Genomic DNA, 16339 nt, shown 5'->3' on the forward strand with positions numbered 1-16339 from the left:
AGGAATTATGAAGAGGCTAAAAATAATGCGAAAATCACTCCGCCTATGTACCCATTCAATTGCATGTTAGACAAAGTGGAATGAGTAGAGTCCATCAAATTCAATTGAAAAGACTTGTGCTGCAAAGCAACGCTATTATTCTATCACACTTTTGAAACACGAATTGCACATATTAATAAAATAATTAAACTCATTGGAGTTGGCTTTTATGTTGAATCTCACACAGACGCCAGCAAACAATACCGAACTAGAAATTCCAGACATGATATAAATTCAAACTTCTTCAACTGTAAGGCTTTACAAATATGGGATGGTTAAAAATGTCCATCCAAAACTCATACGTGAAAATCAAGAACCAAAGTACAACCTCGGTAATGCGTTTTAACAAAAACTAGGAATAAATATCAGTAACATGCTTACCCCCTTACCCCTAACTGAAAAAATGGCCCCTAGTTTAACAAGATCATATTTTCATTCATTTAGTTCTACTCAAAAGTAGAAGTCAAACTTAAAAAAACCCTAAAAAGGCTTTAAATTTATGTAGTCTGGTGAGTATGGTCATACCATTTTCTTTCCTGTAAAAAGGGCAAAATGGCACTTTCACAGTTGATTGACTTGTGACCTAAGGAACAAGGGCTGAGTGGAAGCCATGACCGCACACCCTAGTCTCCCAAAGGGCAAGAGGTGTTTTCGAAATTCCGTACAGCCCTACAATTACTTCAGCCAAATTTTCAACCACCACCACATACTTCATTTGAAATTGGATTACAAGTTGGGAAGAAACGAAAGCAAGGTAAGAGAAGCGTGTTAAGTGTGACGGTGCACGGTTTTTGAAACAGTCAAAACTGATCAAAAGCTCTTGCAGGAATCATCCTAAAGCTACATTATATTCGTACTATGAAATCATCTCACCTAAACTTCAAGGGGGCGGCGGCAGATGCTGGGTCTTGGGTCTTGACTCTTGGTTCTTCCGGTCTGTTTCCAATTTCTTTTGCGCTTCTTTCTCCGCTTCTGTTTTCTCAAGCAAAGCCTGCTGATGCATGGCTTTCATCATCTCCTTCATTGTCCTCTCCTCTCCTTCAAGTTGCGTTTTCATAATCATCTCAGCCTCTTTGTCAATCGGCTTGAAGTACTCTTCAATTTGAGCCTCCTGGTACACCAGCAGACAAAAGGACAAAAACAAATTAAAACAACACGACATTCTATATTGTCGGGATAAGCATCTGTTTAAAATCAACAAGTATATTTGGGCCATATTCCCTAATGTTTCCGAAGGTTAACTTGTGAATTGTTTCCAAATGGCCTCACCGCCTCAGCAATGACAATAAAACTTACAGTTTCTTCCAGCTTCCTATTTAAAGTTTGCATCTCCTCAACCATACGGCGAACCTCCGATAATATAGTTTGTTCAGGAATCTTTCTTAAGGCTAACTTCCGCGCATTTGCCTGGAGAGAGACAGTCAATAAATAAAAGAAATGGGAACAGTAAATTAGTACTCAAAGTATTAAGGCAACAAATGCCACAGATAATGTGAAAATCCTATTTACTAGAGGTAGTGAACGCTAAATCTGAATAAGACCGAAGCGACTGGGGAAAGAAAAGAAGCTACAAACCAAAGTAAGATATCCATATATAAGCTATTACATGCTGCTTAATTCTTAAGAAAAAATTCCATCATAACTTGCATGTATTGCATATATGTTAGAGCTCATAAAGCAAATATTATGCTTCTGAGTGTAATCAAGTTGCTTGTAACTGACTGATGAGCCAAACACTTTCATTTTCTCAGAATGCTTCAATAAGAAATTGGTGTACAAAGATGTGTTTCAATTGCTCCTCCACAATTAAAATCCCACTTATTCTGCTGAACTTTTATCTTATCACCAAAAGTCAGACAGAAAATAAACTCAGGGTTTAGGAGTAAAATTTTCTTCTTTGTATCTGTATGTCCCTCCATCCTTTTGACGGTAACATTGTGGACACACAAGACAGCCAAAAAGTTTCCAGGGAATTTTCATAATCATTTGCCAAAGTACTTGAACAAGGTAAGCCTATATTACAGAAGTACATTTCCCGGATGAAAGAATGCGTAATGCCTATGCATTTGCATTTTCGGCATTAACCTCTACGTTCAAGGGGTCTTTTTATACCAGAAAGTTATTCTATCACATTAACCGTTTCCAGAATAAGAAGCCAAGGAAAAAGAGAAATAAATAAACTAAGGGGAAAGGAATACAAATGGTGGAACTATTTCAGAAAGTAATGAAGTCTCAAACGAAGAAGGTCATGGAAGAAAAATCAAAATACACATGCTTCCCTCACACAAGCAAAAAACACATCTTTGAATGCGTATGAAATGCATATCTAATACTTTTCTTCCAAAATGCTCAAAATTTTGGGTGCACCTTATGTTAGTCCTGATCTAACAAGAACCTAAGATAAAGACCTAAGTTATGGTTATGAATCTCAGCTATTTACAGACGCCTGACATGTAGGTACATCACCGGGACCGTAGGTCCTTATTGGATCAGGAAAAAAAACTGAAGTACTGTTTTCCCATTCTCCAATATGATTAAACCGACCGATGCATTTCCAACAAATTTTCAACTCTCCCTGCTCCATCCTATAACTCTCTCCACATTCCGTTCTTATTTAATTGAATTCATTTCAATGCTCATTTCAGCAACCAAACACCGCCTAAGCGATGAATTCTAGCACTCAAAGAAAAGGAACAATATGAACACAACTCACATGTCCACAAAGATTGTCATCATACTTCATCTCAGCCTAATAATCTCCACATAATATGCCCACCATTTCATACAATTATGGAACAAAAACAGCGTCGACCGGACTAATGCAAGATCAACAACAAAATGCTACAACAACAACAACAACAACAACAAAGCCTTTTCCCACTAAGTGGGGTCGGCTATATGAATCCTAGAAAACGATAAAATTGAAAATAAATAAATAAAACTGACCTCTTTCAAGCGCTTTTCAACCTCCAACCGAAACGATCGGATTCTCCGTTCTTCGTAGCCGGAAAGAACCCTCGCATAGAACAGAGCTTTCTTTCCGAATTCAATCAGCTTATTCATAATTTTTCAATTTCTCATCCACCTCTTAACGCTTCGATTTCAGCTCAAACGCAATCAAATCTTAAATTTAGGGCATTCAAAGCATCCTAATGGACCGACATCAGAAATATATACTTTTTGGAATCAGAGAAAATACAAACAGACGAAAATTTGGAAACTCGATTCGACCTTTCTGACCTTTACGGGCGGCGGAGCGGGAGCAATGGCTGCCTACTTTGCTGGAGGAGACGGAAATGAGAGGAAGCAGAGTAGGGCTTTTGCTTGGGCGTCCGTGGGAGATGTCCATTTCTATGTCCGAATTTTTGTATTTTATTGCTAGTTTTGAGTTCATTATTTTCATATTAATCATATACTTCTGTATTAAAATGGTTAAAACATACTTACATACTTCAAAAGTAATTGAATTTATAGATAAACATATGCCAAATATTAAGAATGAACAATAAATTTGATGTATAAAAAAGTTCAAACAAATTTAAAATCTTGTAAATATACGAGGGTCTATTTGATTTTGTTTTTTGAATTTTTTTTGAAATTTCTCAAAACATTTCTTGAAAATAATTTTTTTTTTTAAAACTCAAAAACTTGATTGATTTGCGATTTAAAATTTTTAAATCTTACTACTTAAACTAAACAAAGAGATCTAAAAAGAGGGGTCGCACGAGAGATAGAAAGAGGAGAGAGGAGGAAAGAAAGTAAGAGATGATTGAAGGAAAGAGAAAGAAGAGAGAGGATCCGACAAGATAGAGAGGAAGATGAGTGAGAGAAAAAACCGAAAGAATGAAGAGAACGGATTGGAGAAAAGACGAGAAAGGTAAAAATAAAAATAAAAATAAAAAAAAGGAGAGAGAAAGAAGAAAAGAGAGATAGATTTGGAGTGAGGGGGAGGGAAAGAAAAAAAATGAAAAACTCTAAAAACTCAATTTTAATGTTTTTAGATAATATACTATATTTTTGAGTTAGTCTTAGGTTCAATTTTTTAAAATAGTTCTATCAAACAAGTTTTTAAGGCCTAAAATTTGAAAATTGTTTTTAAGTTGAAAAAATTGGATTCAAGTGAATACTAACACAGGCCCTGAATGTTCTAGTTATATTCTGAAAATGAAACTAAAATTTAACCATCTGTTTAATGTTACCTACGTAACTAACCAATTACATTTTGTCACCTTACAAAAAAAAAAGGAAAACTAATGAAAGAAGTTTGAAAATTTTAAGTTTTTAACGATAAGGATAAAATAAAGGGTAAAGTGAATAGTATTAAGTTTGACTTTTTATTGTAAAATTATGATTTTTCGTTAAAATGAATAATACCGGAAGCTTTTTGTTAAAATTCTTAGAAAAAAACGTATATGCATTGCACATGGTAGATTTTTAAGGGTATCTTTACTACACTTTAAAGCGGAACAACAAAATCCCTACATTAGATTAGTCCCGGGCCCTGGCAGATCATATTTCAAAACAATTACCCGACAAAACACCAATACGTACAGTGTCCAGGATGAGTCCCGGCCGATCATGTTTCTAACAAGTGGACCCATTAACGAGTCCATCTTAGCCTACAATACCTATTAATGACCTTCTAAAATTATGTCTTTTAATTATATACTTTCAAACTTGTCATTCACGAAATTCAAATCTAACTTGCAAATGGAAAACAACCTAAACCGTAATACTAAAGAAATTGTTATTAACACTCTAAAATACTCCCAAACTTTCTCTTTTTGGCAAAAAATAAAAACTTTTATGAGTATAAAATAAAATTTTTGAAGTGCCAATAATAATTCTAACACTAATCGACTCCATTAAAGTTAGGTACTGTTACATGCTATTCCATAACTAGTGTCAACAAATTTGCGAAATCTCCCAAAGACTACAGGGCATCTTAAAATTTCATAATATAAATCACTACTGCTCACCATCTTCATCGTAAAATTTGAGTCTTGCGAAATCCGGATTTTCGCTACGCCCACGCTCTAACTGCTGGATGTGGCGAAAATCGTTCCATAAGGACTCGGAAGTATCAAAATCGCAACTTGGAAACCTGCTATACCACCAAACAGGTAGTGCAGATGGAGGAGCTAGCCAGTTTATTAACACAACACAACAATAAACTTCGTCACGAATTAAAACGATGTCATTCAAAACAGTAAGTAGAAGTTTAACGGCAGCAAACACTAGACAATCACTATCAACTACACATTTTGTTTTTGAGGTCACATGGAAAACTCTATATAGACAAGTGACGATCTCATTTTGCATTGCTTTGCATCACCAGGGTTACAGGAGGAGCATCAATCCTTTCTTTTCTTCTTCTTCTCATTCTTCTCGGCCGAGTTCTTCAACTGTGGTAAAGAAACGATAGCCGTTTTAGTTAACAGGTCTATTTAGCCTAACAGATAACATCTCACAATATAAAATAGAAGAGGAGATGGTCTAAGCACCAACAGTCATAAATACGATAGAAAACAAGACCGAGAGGAGGACTTTGCTCTTAAAGCATTAACGACAACTTACCATGATAACCAGTATACGGATGAACACAGCAACAAAGTCAGTGAAAAGGGTCAGGGCATGCTTCACATAGTCCAGGTCACCATGGTGCGCCTTCTCAATCATTTCCTGGGTGTCAACTACCATGTAGCCCACAAAAATCAAAAGCCCGAAATACAGCTGCAACACAATTTCAGAGAACGATTAGATAACTGCATATATCACCCTGTTTTGGCTTTTATACGCAAAATGTAGCATTGCCCATCATTCACATGACTAATTGATAATTCCTTACCTCAAATTTGAAAAGAGCTGCAGAACCCCCAAAGACAGAAGAAGCAAACTGTAACCAGATTAGCATAGAAAGGCCAGAAGAAAGCAAACCCCCCAGGTAAAGGTATTCCCGGCGCCTTGCCAACATGGCTGCTGCTGAGAAACAGCCAAAGGCCAGAGCAGTTCCTCCAAATGCACTGATCAAGACACTGGCTCAAAAGAAAACAACAAAAAATCAGGACGCTATTTGAATTGAATTTCCCTAGGGAGAAAAAAATATCAAACTTAACAGCTAATACATAATTTTGTTTAGAAACGACTACATACGGTCACTTCTTTCTTAAGAGAAAGAAGTATTACAGCACAGAAATAATAGAAATAAGAATAACAGTGGTCCCAGAAGTCTCGTTTCATTTCATGCTACTGAGCTCGAACATTCAATCAAATAAAGAAAACAACTGCTAACACATATGTACCTCGGGTTAATCTCAATGGCCAGTTCAATTAAAGGCCCAAGAGTAGCCCCCTCAAAGAGACCAGCGGCCATCAGTAGAGAAACCCTCTTCTTCTGCTCAAAGAAAAAAAACACAATACATGAAAACAATTAAAAAAAATTGCAATAACACAAATACATAACTGCGGGAAGATAAGGAGAGTTTATTTAACAAATCCTACCTCTTGATAGGTTGGTGTGCAGAGTAACCACACCATGCATCCAATGCAAGAAAGAAGGGTGATCATGCCTCCGATATTCCACAGGATATGCAGGTAGGCTCCTGCAGCTGATGCAATCAGGGTGCAGCATAAAGTGAGGTAGACCTGCAAGATTTAGGCTACCAATCAGTAAATCAAAGTTGGTATGGTTTGCACACAACCGCAAAATCCGGCAAACCAAATTCCCCAGCCAAAACCATCCAATCAAAGAAAGTCAAAACCAGTAAAATGGGAAAATTCACACATTCCATTGTCATTCGAGTAATCAGCGATATCAAAACATCCAAGAAAGGCAACTTCACAGTGAAAGAAGAACACGGGAGAGCCCTGCTCTTTCTGATTTCTCGTTTCCACCACAAATAACGAATGACAAATACCATACAATGTTTACACACAATAACAAATAACACCCGCATAAGCTACAAATCTCTATTTCTGATTCTAGGTAACCAAACAAGTGAAAATTCACTCCCAATTGTATATATAAACGAATTAAACCTAAACGAAACCCTAGATATCAAAATCAATACATCCAGCACGATTTTTGCAGCACATAATTGTAATCATCAAGAGAAATTGAAGGGGAATCAAAACCCTAGCAGTTCTCGCCCCACGCCTAAATTGTTCAGTCTAGTACACAAATAGAGAATCAAACTGAGGAAACAGTGCAAAATAGAAAGAAACTTTCTCTTTTTTCTCAATATTTTCTCGACAACCAAACAGAATAACGGAACTGAAATTCACTTCCGAGAAAGAGGAATTCGTACCACGCCTAAATTGCTCAGTCTAATACACAAGCAGAGAATAAAACCTAGAAAACAGAAGAACACAACGAAATTTTATCGGCAACCAAACAGAGTCCAAAGAAACTGAAATTCCCCTCGGAGAAAGAGAAATTCGTACCAGTTTGAGATGATTCTGAACGACGGGAGAGATCTGACGGAAATTCTTGAGAGACTCGGAAGCCCAGCGGTTTCGCGAAGACGTTTGGGAATCGAAGAAAGACGTGAAGGCATCCATAGTTGCTTGGTAGCCAAGAAAGGAAGAGCGAGCGAGCGAGAAAATTTGCAGAGAAAAAGTGGGAAATTGAAAGCGGGTGCGGGACGGGGATGTGGAATTTATAGGGCCCTCCGTCCGGGGACTTGGTTTCCTGGAAACTTCTAGTTCTTTATGAATTCTAATTAGTTGTTGCAGCGTTCATTTACCGTTCTACCCTTGTGGTGTGCAATGAGATGAGATCCATAAATTTTTGCCTCGGAGTCGTTGGATCCGGAAAAATGGCGACTCTTGTAATTTGTAATAATGTTATTTCTTAAATATTTTAAATAAAAAAAATTACAAAATATTCGTGTGTTTATTTTTGGTTTGGCAGATGGAAGATGAGAGTTGCGAAATGAAGTTAATTGCAAAACATTATTGTTAATCTATTGTGAGGCTAAACTCACTCTCTCTCTCTCCCGTTAGTGTAGATAATATCATTTAATAATAATAAAAAAATTCTCCTACTATGGTCATGTGGGTTGAGGGAGGGGCTAAATTGGGTATGAACTTGGAGTGCTAGTTAGGGAAGTGGGTGGGGTGAATTTGAACTTTGTAAAAATCATTTTTGTAAAAAACTTATAAACTAAGATATCGTTTAGTCATCGAATTGTATAAGAACAAAATCGATGGATTCACTAAAAGAATTAAAAACCGTATATCTATTTGCAAAAGTTAATTGATTATAAGGCCTTATTTTTAATTAATTTTTTTACAGAGATAATCTTTACATAATAGTTTATAATATGAACTGTGCTAATTATAAGCATAAAATTCAGTAAATCGTGCACAAACTATTTTGAGGAACTCCTCAATCTTAAGGAGTCAAGCTTCTTTGTAAGAATTATGTGAAACAATTACATTGAAATGTTTAATATCTTTGGATTACAAGGTTCCTATACTCTCTCATCGGGACTTGAGAAAAACAAAAAAAAAACATGATGATATTTGACCCACAAATTTTAAACTATCGGGAAGGAAAAATAATAAAAGAAGAGGAATGTCATTTTAGCAATTATATGCGTTATCGAAGGGCATATGGGGAAATAGAAAAGATAGTTCCAGTGGATACTGGAGTCTTCCGCGTGGTTTGGTGTTTTGACCCAACTCCATGACGACCATGAAATCTAATTCAATTTGTTGTCAAACTTGGCATCGCTTGCTCACTAAGCAAAATATCAAACAAGGAATAGCCACGAAAGCAAAGCATCCGTGAGAGGGACAGGTGTCCTCCCCGCCAATTGAATCTTGCCACATCAGCAACATGACGTGGCGCGTTCCCGTTTGTCCGATTTTGTCACCAATTTAGTTCTTGACCAACCAAACAAATTCAACTAAATTTTGCGTCACAAATATTTTTTTTTAATGAAATTTTGTTAAGGAAAACGATACGTAATTAGTAATTAGTAATTAGAAGAACACTACTCCCCATTAAGTGGTGGACGGTTTAAACCGAACATTGAGTCAAATACAAATGTCTTAATTACCAAGACAATCTGAAAAGATTAAAAATAAAGAAAACTAACGAAAAGTTTAAAAAAAACTTAGTTTTAATGAAAAAATGACAAATAAAGGTATAGTGAATAGGACAAAGGAAATATAAAAATGTAGTTTTTTATTAAAAGTGAATAATACCGAAAATGTTTTGTTGAAACTTCCTTAAAAAAAAAAATATATATGAGAAGAAGAGCAGAAAAAGAAAAATGTGATATGGTGAGAGAAAGGATGACAAAGAAAGAAGAAATTAAGGAAACTAAACGTAAAAAAAATTAAAATTATATATATATATATATATATATATATATATTAATATTCTTGTTGAGGATGTGAACTTATCAATTAGACTTGATTGTATAAAATTTATCATTTGAAAATAATATATGTATGTATATCTAATTCTCAAATTGTGTGCACAAAAAATAGGATTTAAAAGTTAAAAACGAAATAATTATCAAACAAGCAATATAGGGAGAAATCCTGCAAGGGGAACAAGCACATGTGCAAATGATTTTCAATTTCTATTGCAGTACATGATCCAACTAGTTACATATTTTACGCCACTTAGTTCTATGGTATAATAGTATTCATCTTCACTAGTTAGTGAGGGGTCTCAAGTTTGAAACTAATTGACAACGAGTTCAAACTAAACTTACTCCCCCATCGTATAGTGTAACAAGGCTGTAACTATACAACATTTTTCATGGATGCCAATTACCAAGACTCTAATGCCAGCCGATTAGTCCTAATGATGTTTTGTGCATCTTAAACTGGTGCCATTTCTTGCGTTCCAAGTTACAGCACCAGCCTCTGATGCCTCAGCTTTCTCAGCTCTTCATGGCATGGAGCAAAAAACTCATGTCGAAGTGCTTCCTCTGCGCTTATCCTAACCCTCGGGTTCACTGTCAAGCACTTATCCACCAGATCAAAAAGCGGTCTAGGGATTTCGTTGAAGAAATCCGGCCTCTTTGTGCTCCTTCTACACCAATCCTGCAATTTGAGAGATGGCAAAGACTCTGCACTATAGAGGTCCTGTGACAAAATATTACTTTGCAGTTTCAACGACTCTGCAGACTGAAATATTATTTACTACATGGAAGTTATGAATGATTAATACCACTGGAAATGATAATTCGCGGTCGTGTAGCTTGGCAACTTCCCATAAATCTTCACTGCCTCTCAACTTTGCTACGTCCTTTATGTTCCTGATCATAACACCCATGGCAATGGTTAGCAAAATGTTTTACGAAATGAAGAGAATTGAGATTACGCATAAAGTGTTTGGATCGAAGCAAGGGTATTTACTGTTCGGGATCGCCACCAAAGGGCGTTCTGCCAATCATGAAGTAGAGTAGAGTGACACCGGCAGACCAGATATCAAGCTTGGGGCCTTGATGTGGGGATCTCAGGAGAACCTGCATAAACCACACAGATTATGACAAATAAAATCAAGAAATGAAAGAGGTGGTCTCAATCATTTACTAGAAATTATCAAAACGACACTATTTTGTCATAATTCCATCCCAATTTATTTGATTAATCAAACATCTTTTAGGAAAATAGAGAAATAAAACTATCCAAATAAATGGGTTCAATTCCACGTGCAACTCAACTACTCCATATGCTACTATAGAATGTATCTTCCGACAAAATCAACTACCTGAAAATCTAAATCTAAAAACTGGGAGGGAACTTAATAGTCTATTTCCCATGCTATGTTGCAACAACCTTCAGAAAGTTTCAAGTTACATGTAAATTTAAAAAGAAGATGATGCTTTGAAAGAACATATCGCATCTATCCTTAATCTTCCAACTCTCACCGTTCACGGTTGACCTACTCACAAGTATGCCTTTTCCTTTTTGTATACAAATGACATAATGGTGTGGAGAGTCAAGCACACGACATCGGGTGAAGGGGTAAATGTTTTTAACAACTTGAGTTACAAAGCGTCACAAGGAATATGTTGGTTATTGCTTGGCTAAGTTCCTTATTACGAGTAATCAATGAAGTTCCGACAATGCATCAAATTACAACAATATTACAGTGTAATGGCAGGATTAAACTGAGGCTACGTAGATAAACCGAGGTAAACATAGTAAGTATATGAATCCTAACCTCCGGAGCTCGGTATCCTTTAGTTCCAGCACAAGGACCTTCTTTTTTCTGCTTTCCACCCCCTAAGACAAAAAATATGACTAACAGAAATAAAGAAATTTGCTAGTCCAACCAGATTGTCCAAGACTCCAATCGATGAAAGAAACAAACCTCTGCTTCTGATCAAGGCTGCACCACCAACACCATTGCCAGTTGAGTGCAGAGGCATCGGAGTGATACAGAAAAGCTTGTCATCCTCATTTCTAGGAGGGGCAGGAATCCTCTTTCTCATAGGAGCCGAAACACCTGATGATATATGGTTTCGATTCTGCATTGCTTCCTGTACTATGTTGATGAGCTCTTTCCTTCCTTGGGATGGCAAAGGTTCCATCAGACTTTCTACTGAAGTCGTCCTGATATTACTCACATCCTTTACTGACGTTATACCTGAGCCATCTGCACCCTGACTTTTGATTACGCTCCAGCTACCCGAAGAATTGTAGGGCTTCATTTGGCTGAAAGCCTTTTTTTTCAAGTCCTTAAGATCAAAAGTGGATTTGAGACCTTTTTTGGTCTCCCCATTGGCTATTATTGAAGACTTAGAAATTGACAACTTCTGAAGTGGGGTTCTAGGTACAGATATCGCATTTGTAATTTTCTCATCATAGCAATTTACATCATCTCCAGATTTTAATTTGCCTGTGAAAATGCGAAAATTAGCTTCAATAATTTTACATTCTTTCTACCAGAAACTCAACAAAAAAAACATTTAGCATGCATATGCAAAATGCTATTGTTTTATTCCTAATTCTCCACATACATTGATCTGCAAAAATAAGAGTCTGGAGATTGAATTAAACTGAAAGCAAAACGGTATCTAGGTGCTCGTAACCATCATTTAGTATTTGTTTAACACTTGATTATCTATATAATCAGTAACACAACAACATTGAGGCTCAATAACTAAAACCATGCCAACAAAAAATCTATTACATGGAAGAGACGAAAGCTTACGAGTTGTTCCAGGCTTCAAATGCAAATCCTGTCAGATAAGGAAAAATAAAATTGAGTAAAAACACTAATAGATCAGCAAATTTCAAGATGGTTGCAACAGAAAAATAAAAAACAAACTAAAAGTAAAGTTAAAAGTGGGGACAAGTATGACCAACCGTTGCAAGATTGAAATCTATGAGGTAACCCTTGTTGGCCCTTCGAGAGAAAAGGAAGTTTCCAGGTTTAACATCTCTATGTACTACTCCCTGTGAATGCAATAATAAAATATTTTAGAAACTTTTACAAAAGCTCTTGAATCCTCCTAGAATATGCATAACAACAGTAGTTACCTGTCTATGAAGGGTTGCCAATGCCTTAAACAAGCAATAGCCGTACCAATGTAGATGAGAAAGACCTATCTCTTGCTTTAAAACCTAAAAGTAAAATCAATGTCAAACAAAAGCTTCAAAAGAAGTGGAGAAGAAATAAGGAAATGTCCAATAATCACCTCAGGCCTATCATGCTCAACGTGCTGCAGTACAAAGCAACTGGAACTTTCATTCTTGATATGGCCTTCATATTTTATCACAAAGTTTTTGCCCCTACATTACAAAATTCACTGGGAGGTAAAATCTCACCACTGTGTGCCGCCAAAGATCTAAATTTTGTACTTGAAGTTTAAAACACTTACCCAAACCTTTCCAGCATCCTTAACTCATTGTTAACATGATGCTTATGAGCATTAGCATGCGGGCCTGCAGAGCAATTAAAGAAATATGAGATTAGGAAACTTCTTTTTGGCTTCAACTCAAAGGGGGTATGAGTAACACCCTCCCATTGGACCTGAAACCCCTTCCAGTAGGCCACTTTAAGTCTAACTATAAGGGGGTTTGGGGGGCATCTATAAAGCCTTTCAAGCCTTAAACGGGTTGGAGTACACGATATGCAGAATGCAAACCACTTCCGATTGCAACTCCACTTTTTCTTTTCAACTGGGCTCACACCCAACTTAATTTAATTCCATTCTTTCACCTAAATTACATCATAAATCATCCAGAATATATCAAAAAAGTACACATTATTAATTAGCCAAGTTGCAATGGATTTACATTTATAGAAGGCACGTAGGCAGCATATGATGACAGTGCACAGTTGAGCGTTTAAGTTTATTAGATAACTGAAAGTTGGGGGTGTCACTGGATGGCTATAACATTTGGGTACATGCTTTCCCTTCCATTCCTTTCCTTTCGCTTGATGTTTATTTAAAATCTCCAAGTGAAAAGCTAGCAGTTTCAAGGAAAAAGAAAGTTGACTTAATTATTAAAAATTACTTACACTTAATGGCGACCTTTTTCTCGTCATTTTTTAACCGTGCCCTGTAAACAGTGCCATAACCGCCTACCAGTTTGGGAAACAAAATAAGAAAATCATTATCGACAAAGAGGTTGAAAGGGGTGTGAAAAATCCAACGTAGTCAGATCTTTATATACCTGAACCTTCTTCTTCTTCTACAACATAAGATTCAAAAATTGGAAATTCCCTTTTCTCCGGTTGATCCTACAAAGTATCAGATACTTACTAAGTACAAGATCATAAATGAAAAGCATACGTGCACTCGTTGAAACAGAGAGAAGAATTATATTTCAGAAGCGTAGCATACCTTAGGAGAAACAGATTTATGGCGTCCATTTCTTTCATTAACATGCATGCCATCACAATTCCGTTTTAATTTCTGCACTATGCTGATTGGCTTTTGATTTGTTTCACACTGCTGGTTCTCTTTGGGAGTGGCAACAGCCTGGTGATGCTCTAAGTTGTGTGATTGCGGTCTCCGAGCCATTTTATCCTTGTCAATTCCCTTCGTCTTGGAGGAGGGCTTCAACAATTTCTTTTGCGAAACAGAAAATTCAGTAGCTGAACATATGATCTTGGTCTCATGTCTACTTGTTTGCTTTTTATTCAGAGGCATCATATCTTCACAGTCTGCCTTTCTGAATCTTTTGAACTTACGTCTAGGAAACATATCATAACTAGCAGTATTTGGCTGGGAGAAATTTTCTCTCTCTCCATTAGGGCTGCGAGGAGCCAATAACAACTCTTCCTCCTCACCTCCAAAAATTCTTTCAACTTCAATGATTCCTACATTTGTAGCTTTACAACTACCATTAACATTCTCATCCACGACTGGTGATATATTGTTCTCTTTCATTTCTTTCAGAAAAAAATACCCACTGCGGTCCATCTCATGTACGTTAGCTCCTTCATAAAGGACTAAATCATCGGATGCCATGATTGAAAGAACCGGTTCTAAACCAGCTACACAATCCATTACCGGCCTGTTAACCTTCGTTTCAACAATTATATTGGTGCCCTCCTCTTGCTCCTCAACATGATCAACATTGTTCAGTCCTGAACTTGATTGTTCGGTTCTGTAATCGATAAATAACGAAGAACTTAACATCGATTTGTTCACCGTTAGTGTCATCCAACTTTGTAGCGTATTTATGTATTTGCAGAAGTAGTAGTCAGCCATATGAGAATGTGACTGCAAAAATTGATCTGAATTACAAGTTTCCCAGAAAAGCAATATGTTTTGTTTCGCTTTATTTATACAAAGAATCGCCTTTCAAACGAAATAGAAAAACCTCAAATTCAAACAAGATATAAAAGATGATAAATGTCAAAACATATATATACATATATAAACACACACATATACATGAGCACATATTTCTCTATCATCAACAACAACAAAGCCTTATGAACACTAGAACCCCACTGCACTCGGTTTTGTGCCAAGTCTTCCGTTAAAAAAACGAAAGCAAAAATTAAACATATTTTTGTGTTCTCTTAGATTACAAATTCCCTGATTAAAGTGATTCTCTTTCTTTTGTTAGTTTAACATTTCCAGATTAAAATTTAAATTAAAAAAACACAAAAGAGCAGAAATTACGAATTTAATCGTACCTTCGAACGAGTATTTCCAACTGCCTTCTGCGATCTACACTCTTCATTCACTGCAGTTCATCACCACCATTACCAACCAAATACACTAAATCGCAAACAAAAAGCTAGAAACTACAAAATGTAACAGTTACCATTTCCAAAATCCAGAATTAATCTCTTTTCTGCCGGAGGCCCAAATCCGAAATCCCAAACGGCCCGTTTCCGCTTCCCCAAGCAGACTCTCACTGCATCCCCGGCACTGCGATGTGAAAAGAACTCTAGGAAAGTTGCTAATGAAGCCAGAGACGGCGTGACATAGAGCTGGCCCGATAAGTAGAGGGGAGAGCGCGGGATGGAGCAAAGGGATCTGACCAGGTGAGGCGATGCGGGGAACAATTTGCATCGGGAGGCGAGCTCGGAGAGGTGAGTCGGGCGGCCGAGTTGCAAGAGGAGTGAGAAAAGGTACCAGGCCTTCTCGGACTCGGAGATGGTTGGCGTGATGGGAGCTGAGTCGGTGGGGCGAGTCGCCATTTCCATGGTTGATTGATGGATCGGACAGAGAGGGATTGGAATTTGAGGGGAAAAGATGGGCGCCAATTTTCGCACGTGTAGTATTTGAGATTTAGCACCTGAAGAGTTCCCGCCCATTTTCCCCTCTATTTCTTTAAGAAGCAAAAAAAATAAAAATAAATAAATAGTGTAACTTGGGCCTCTTAAGTCCAAACCTGATTGAATGGCCTAGATCCAGATTCAGATGGTATATGATTTCCGATACTGTTTACTTTTACCATCGGGAAGTTTTAACAAAATATTTTCGGTATTATTCATTTTTAACGGAAAAACTATATTTTTACCTTTAACTGGTACTATTCACTATACCTTTAAAAATGACTTTTCGTTAAAAGAAGTTTTTATGGAGTTTTCGTTAGTTTTCCTTTTGTTTAATCATGCTGCTTCTTTTCATTTGATTTATTCAATTTAGTGGGCAACAATAAAGGGTGATGTGTGAGGAGAAAATGATGTGTGTTTAGCATTTCCGTTGAGCTAATGTCAATAGAGTGCAATGACGCAGAATCGTGGTGAAAGTTAGTATATGAATATCACACAATTGGGAAGATTTACATAAGATCTTGAGCAAGAAAAACTATTCCATTTGAAGCCGGTAAGGTTACAGAAATATCACCTCCCAAA

The 16339-nt window shown here is 36.8% G+C and overlaps 3 protein-coding genes across 9 annotated transcripts; all 3 read right to left on the bottom strand.

Annotated features, from left to right (window-relative positions):
• Nucleotides 1–728: 728 nt before the first annotated feature.
• LOC103420183 (WEB family protein At1g12150-like) lies at nucleotides 729–4283 on the bottom strand. Of its 4 annotated transcripts, none has more exons than XM_029104513.2 (4): nucleotides 3280–3953; nucleotides 2986–3188; nucleotides 1336–1446; nucleotides 729–1150 (listed from the first exon to the last, which is right to left on the bottom strand). In XM_029104513.2, the coding sequence occupies exons 2-4, from the start codon at nucleotides 3100–3102 to the stop codon at nucleotides 920–922; spliced, it is 459 nt and encodes a 152-aa protein (XP_028960346.1). In that variant the 5' UTR covers nucleotides 3103–3188; nucleotides 3280–3953; the 3' UTR covers nucleotides 729–919. The 4 variants fall into 4 exon arrangements, with proteins under 4 accessions (XP_028960346.1, XP_028960348.1, XP_070680080.1 ...); XM_029104515.2 differs by having other exon boundaries at nucleotides 2986–3162; nucleotides 3280–3418; XM_070823979.1 differs by having other exon boundaries at nucleotides 2986–3162; nucleotides 3271–3392.
• A 931-nt stretch (nucleotides 4284–5214) lies between these two features.
• On the bottom strand, nucleotides 5215–7768 carry LOC103420182 (bax inhibitor 1-like). Its single transcript, XM_008358248.4, has 6 exons — nucleotides 7483–7768; nucleotides 6541–6684; nucleotides 6342–6433; nucleotides 5888–6074; nucleotides 5617–5772; nucleotides 5215–5444 (listed from the first exon to the last, which is right to left on the bottom strand). The coding sequence occupies exons 1-6, from the start codon at nucleotides 7597–7599 to the stop codon at nucleotides 5394–5396; spliced, it is 747 nt and encodes a 248-aa protein (XP_008356470.1). The 5' UTR covers nucleotides 7600–7768; the 3' UTR covers nucleotides 5215–5393.
• A 1846-nt stretch (nucleotides 7769–9614) lies between these two features.
• On the bottom strand, nucleotides 9615–15772 carry LOC103420206 (uncharacterized). 4 transcript variants are annotated; one of them, XM_070823419.1, is made up of 15 exons: nucleotides 15301–15772; nucleotides 15170–15219; nucleotides 13863–14631; nucleotides 13693–13759; nucleotides 13538–13600; nucleotides 12894–12957; nucleotides 12711–12804; nucleotides 12553–12636; nucleotides 12379–12468; nucleotides 12224–12251; nucleotides 11381–11908; nucleotides 11231–11292; nucleotides 10420–10529; nucleotides 10232–10319; nucleotides 9615–10146 (listed from the first exon to the last, which is right to left on the bottom strand). In XM_070823419.1, the coding sequence occupies exons 2-15, from the start codon at nucleotides 15214–15216 to the stop codon at nucleotides 9910–9912; spliced, it is 2331 nt and encodes a 776-aa protein (XP_070679520.1). In that variant the 5' UTR covers nucleotides 15217–15219; nucleotides 15301–15772; the 3' UTR covers nucleotides 9615–9909. The 4 variants fall into 4 exon arrangements, with proteins under 4 accessions (XP_070679520.1, XP_008356492.4, XP_028960351.2 ...); XM_008358270.4 differs by having other exon boundaries at nucleotides 13863–14747; nucleotides 15301–15762; XM_029104518.2 differs by having other exon boundaries at nucleotides 12203–12251; nucleotides 13863–14747; nucleotides 15301–15762.
• Nucleotides 15773–16339: the final 567 nt, after the last annotated feature.

Source organism: Malus domestica, chromosome 06 (genome assembly GCF_042453785.1).
Source record: "Malus domestica chromosome 06, GDT2T_hap1".
NCBI classification, from domain to species: Eukaryota; Viridiplantae; Streptophyta; class Magnoliopsida; order Rosales; family Rosaceae; genus Malus; species Malus domestica.

Excerpts from the sequence above, each read along its gene's own strand:
- LOC103420182 (XM_008358248.4), bottom strand. The coding sequence starts at position 7,599 with ATGGATGCCTTCACGTCTTTCTTCGATTCCCAAACGTCTTCGCGAAAC. Across the intron at positions 6,685-7,482 it reads TTCAGAATCATCTCAAACTG|GTCTACCTCACTTTATGCTG; the intron begins GTACGAATTTCT and ends TAAATCTTGCAG. Across the intron at positions 5,445-5,616 it reads TCCGTATACTGGTTATCATG|TTGAAGAACTCGGCCGAGAA; the intron begins GTAAGTTGTCGT and ends TCTTTACCACAG.
- LOC103420183 (XM_070823978.1), bottom strand. The coding sequence starts at position 3,102 with ATGAATAAGCTGATTGAATTCGGAAAGAAAGCTCTGTTCTATGCGAGG. Across the intron at positions 1,447-2,985 it reads TTGAAAAGCGCTTGAAAGAG|GCAAATGCGCGGAAGTTAGC; the intron begins GTCAGTTTTATT and ends GTCTCTCTCCAG. Across the intron at positions 1,151-1,335 it reads ATAGGAAGCTGGAAGAAACT|GAGGCTCAAATTGAAGAGTA; the intron begins GTAAGTTTTATT and ends CTGGTGTACCAG.
- LOC103420206 (XM_029104518.2), bottom strand. The coding sequence starts at position 15,685 with ATGGAAATGGCGACTCGCCCCACCGACTCAGCTCCCATCACGCCAACC. Across the intron at positions 12,958-13,537 it reads GAAAAAGGTCGCCATTAAGT|GCCCGCATGCTAATGCTCAT; the intron begins GTAAGTAATTTT and ends ATTGCTCTGCAG. Across the intron at positions 11,293-11,380 it reads AGCCTTGATCAGAAGCAGAG|GGGGTGGAAAGCAGAAAAAA; the intron begins GTTTGTTTCTTT and ends TTTTTGTCTTAG.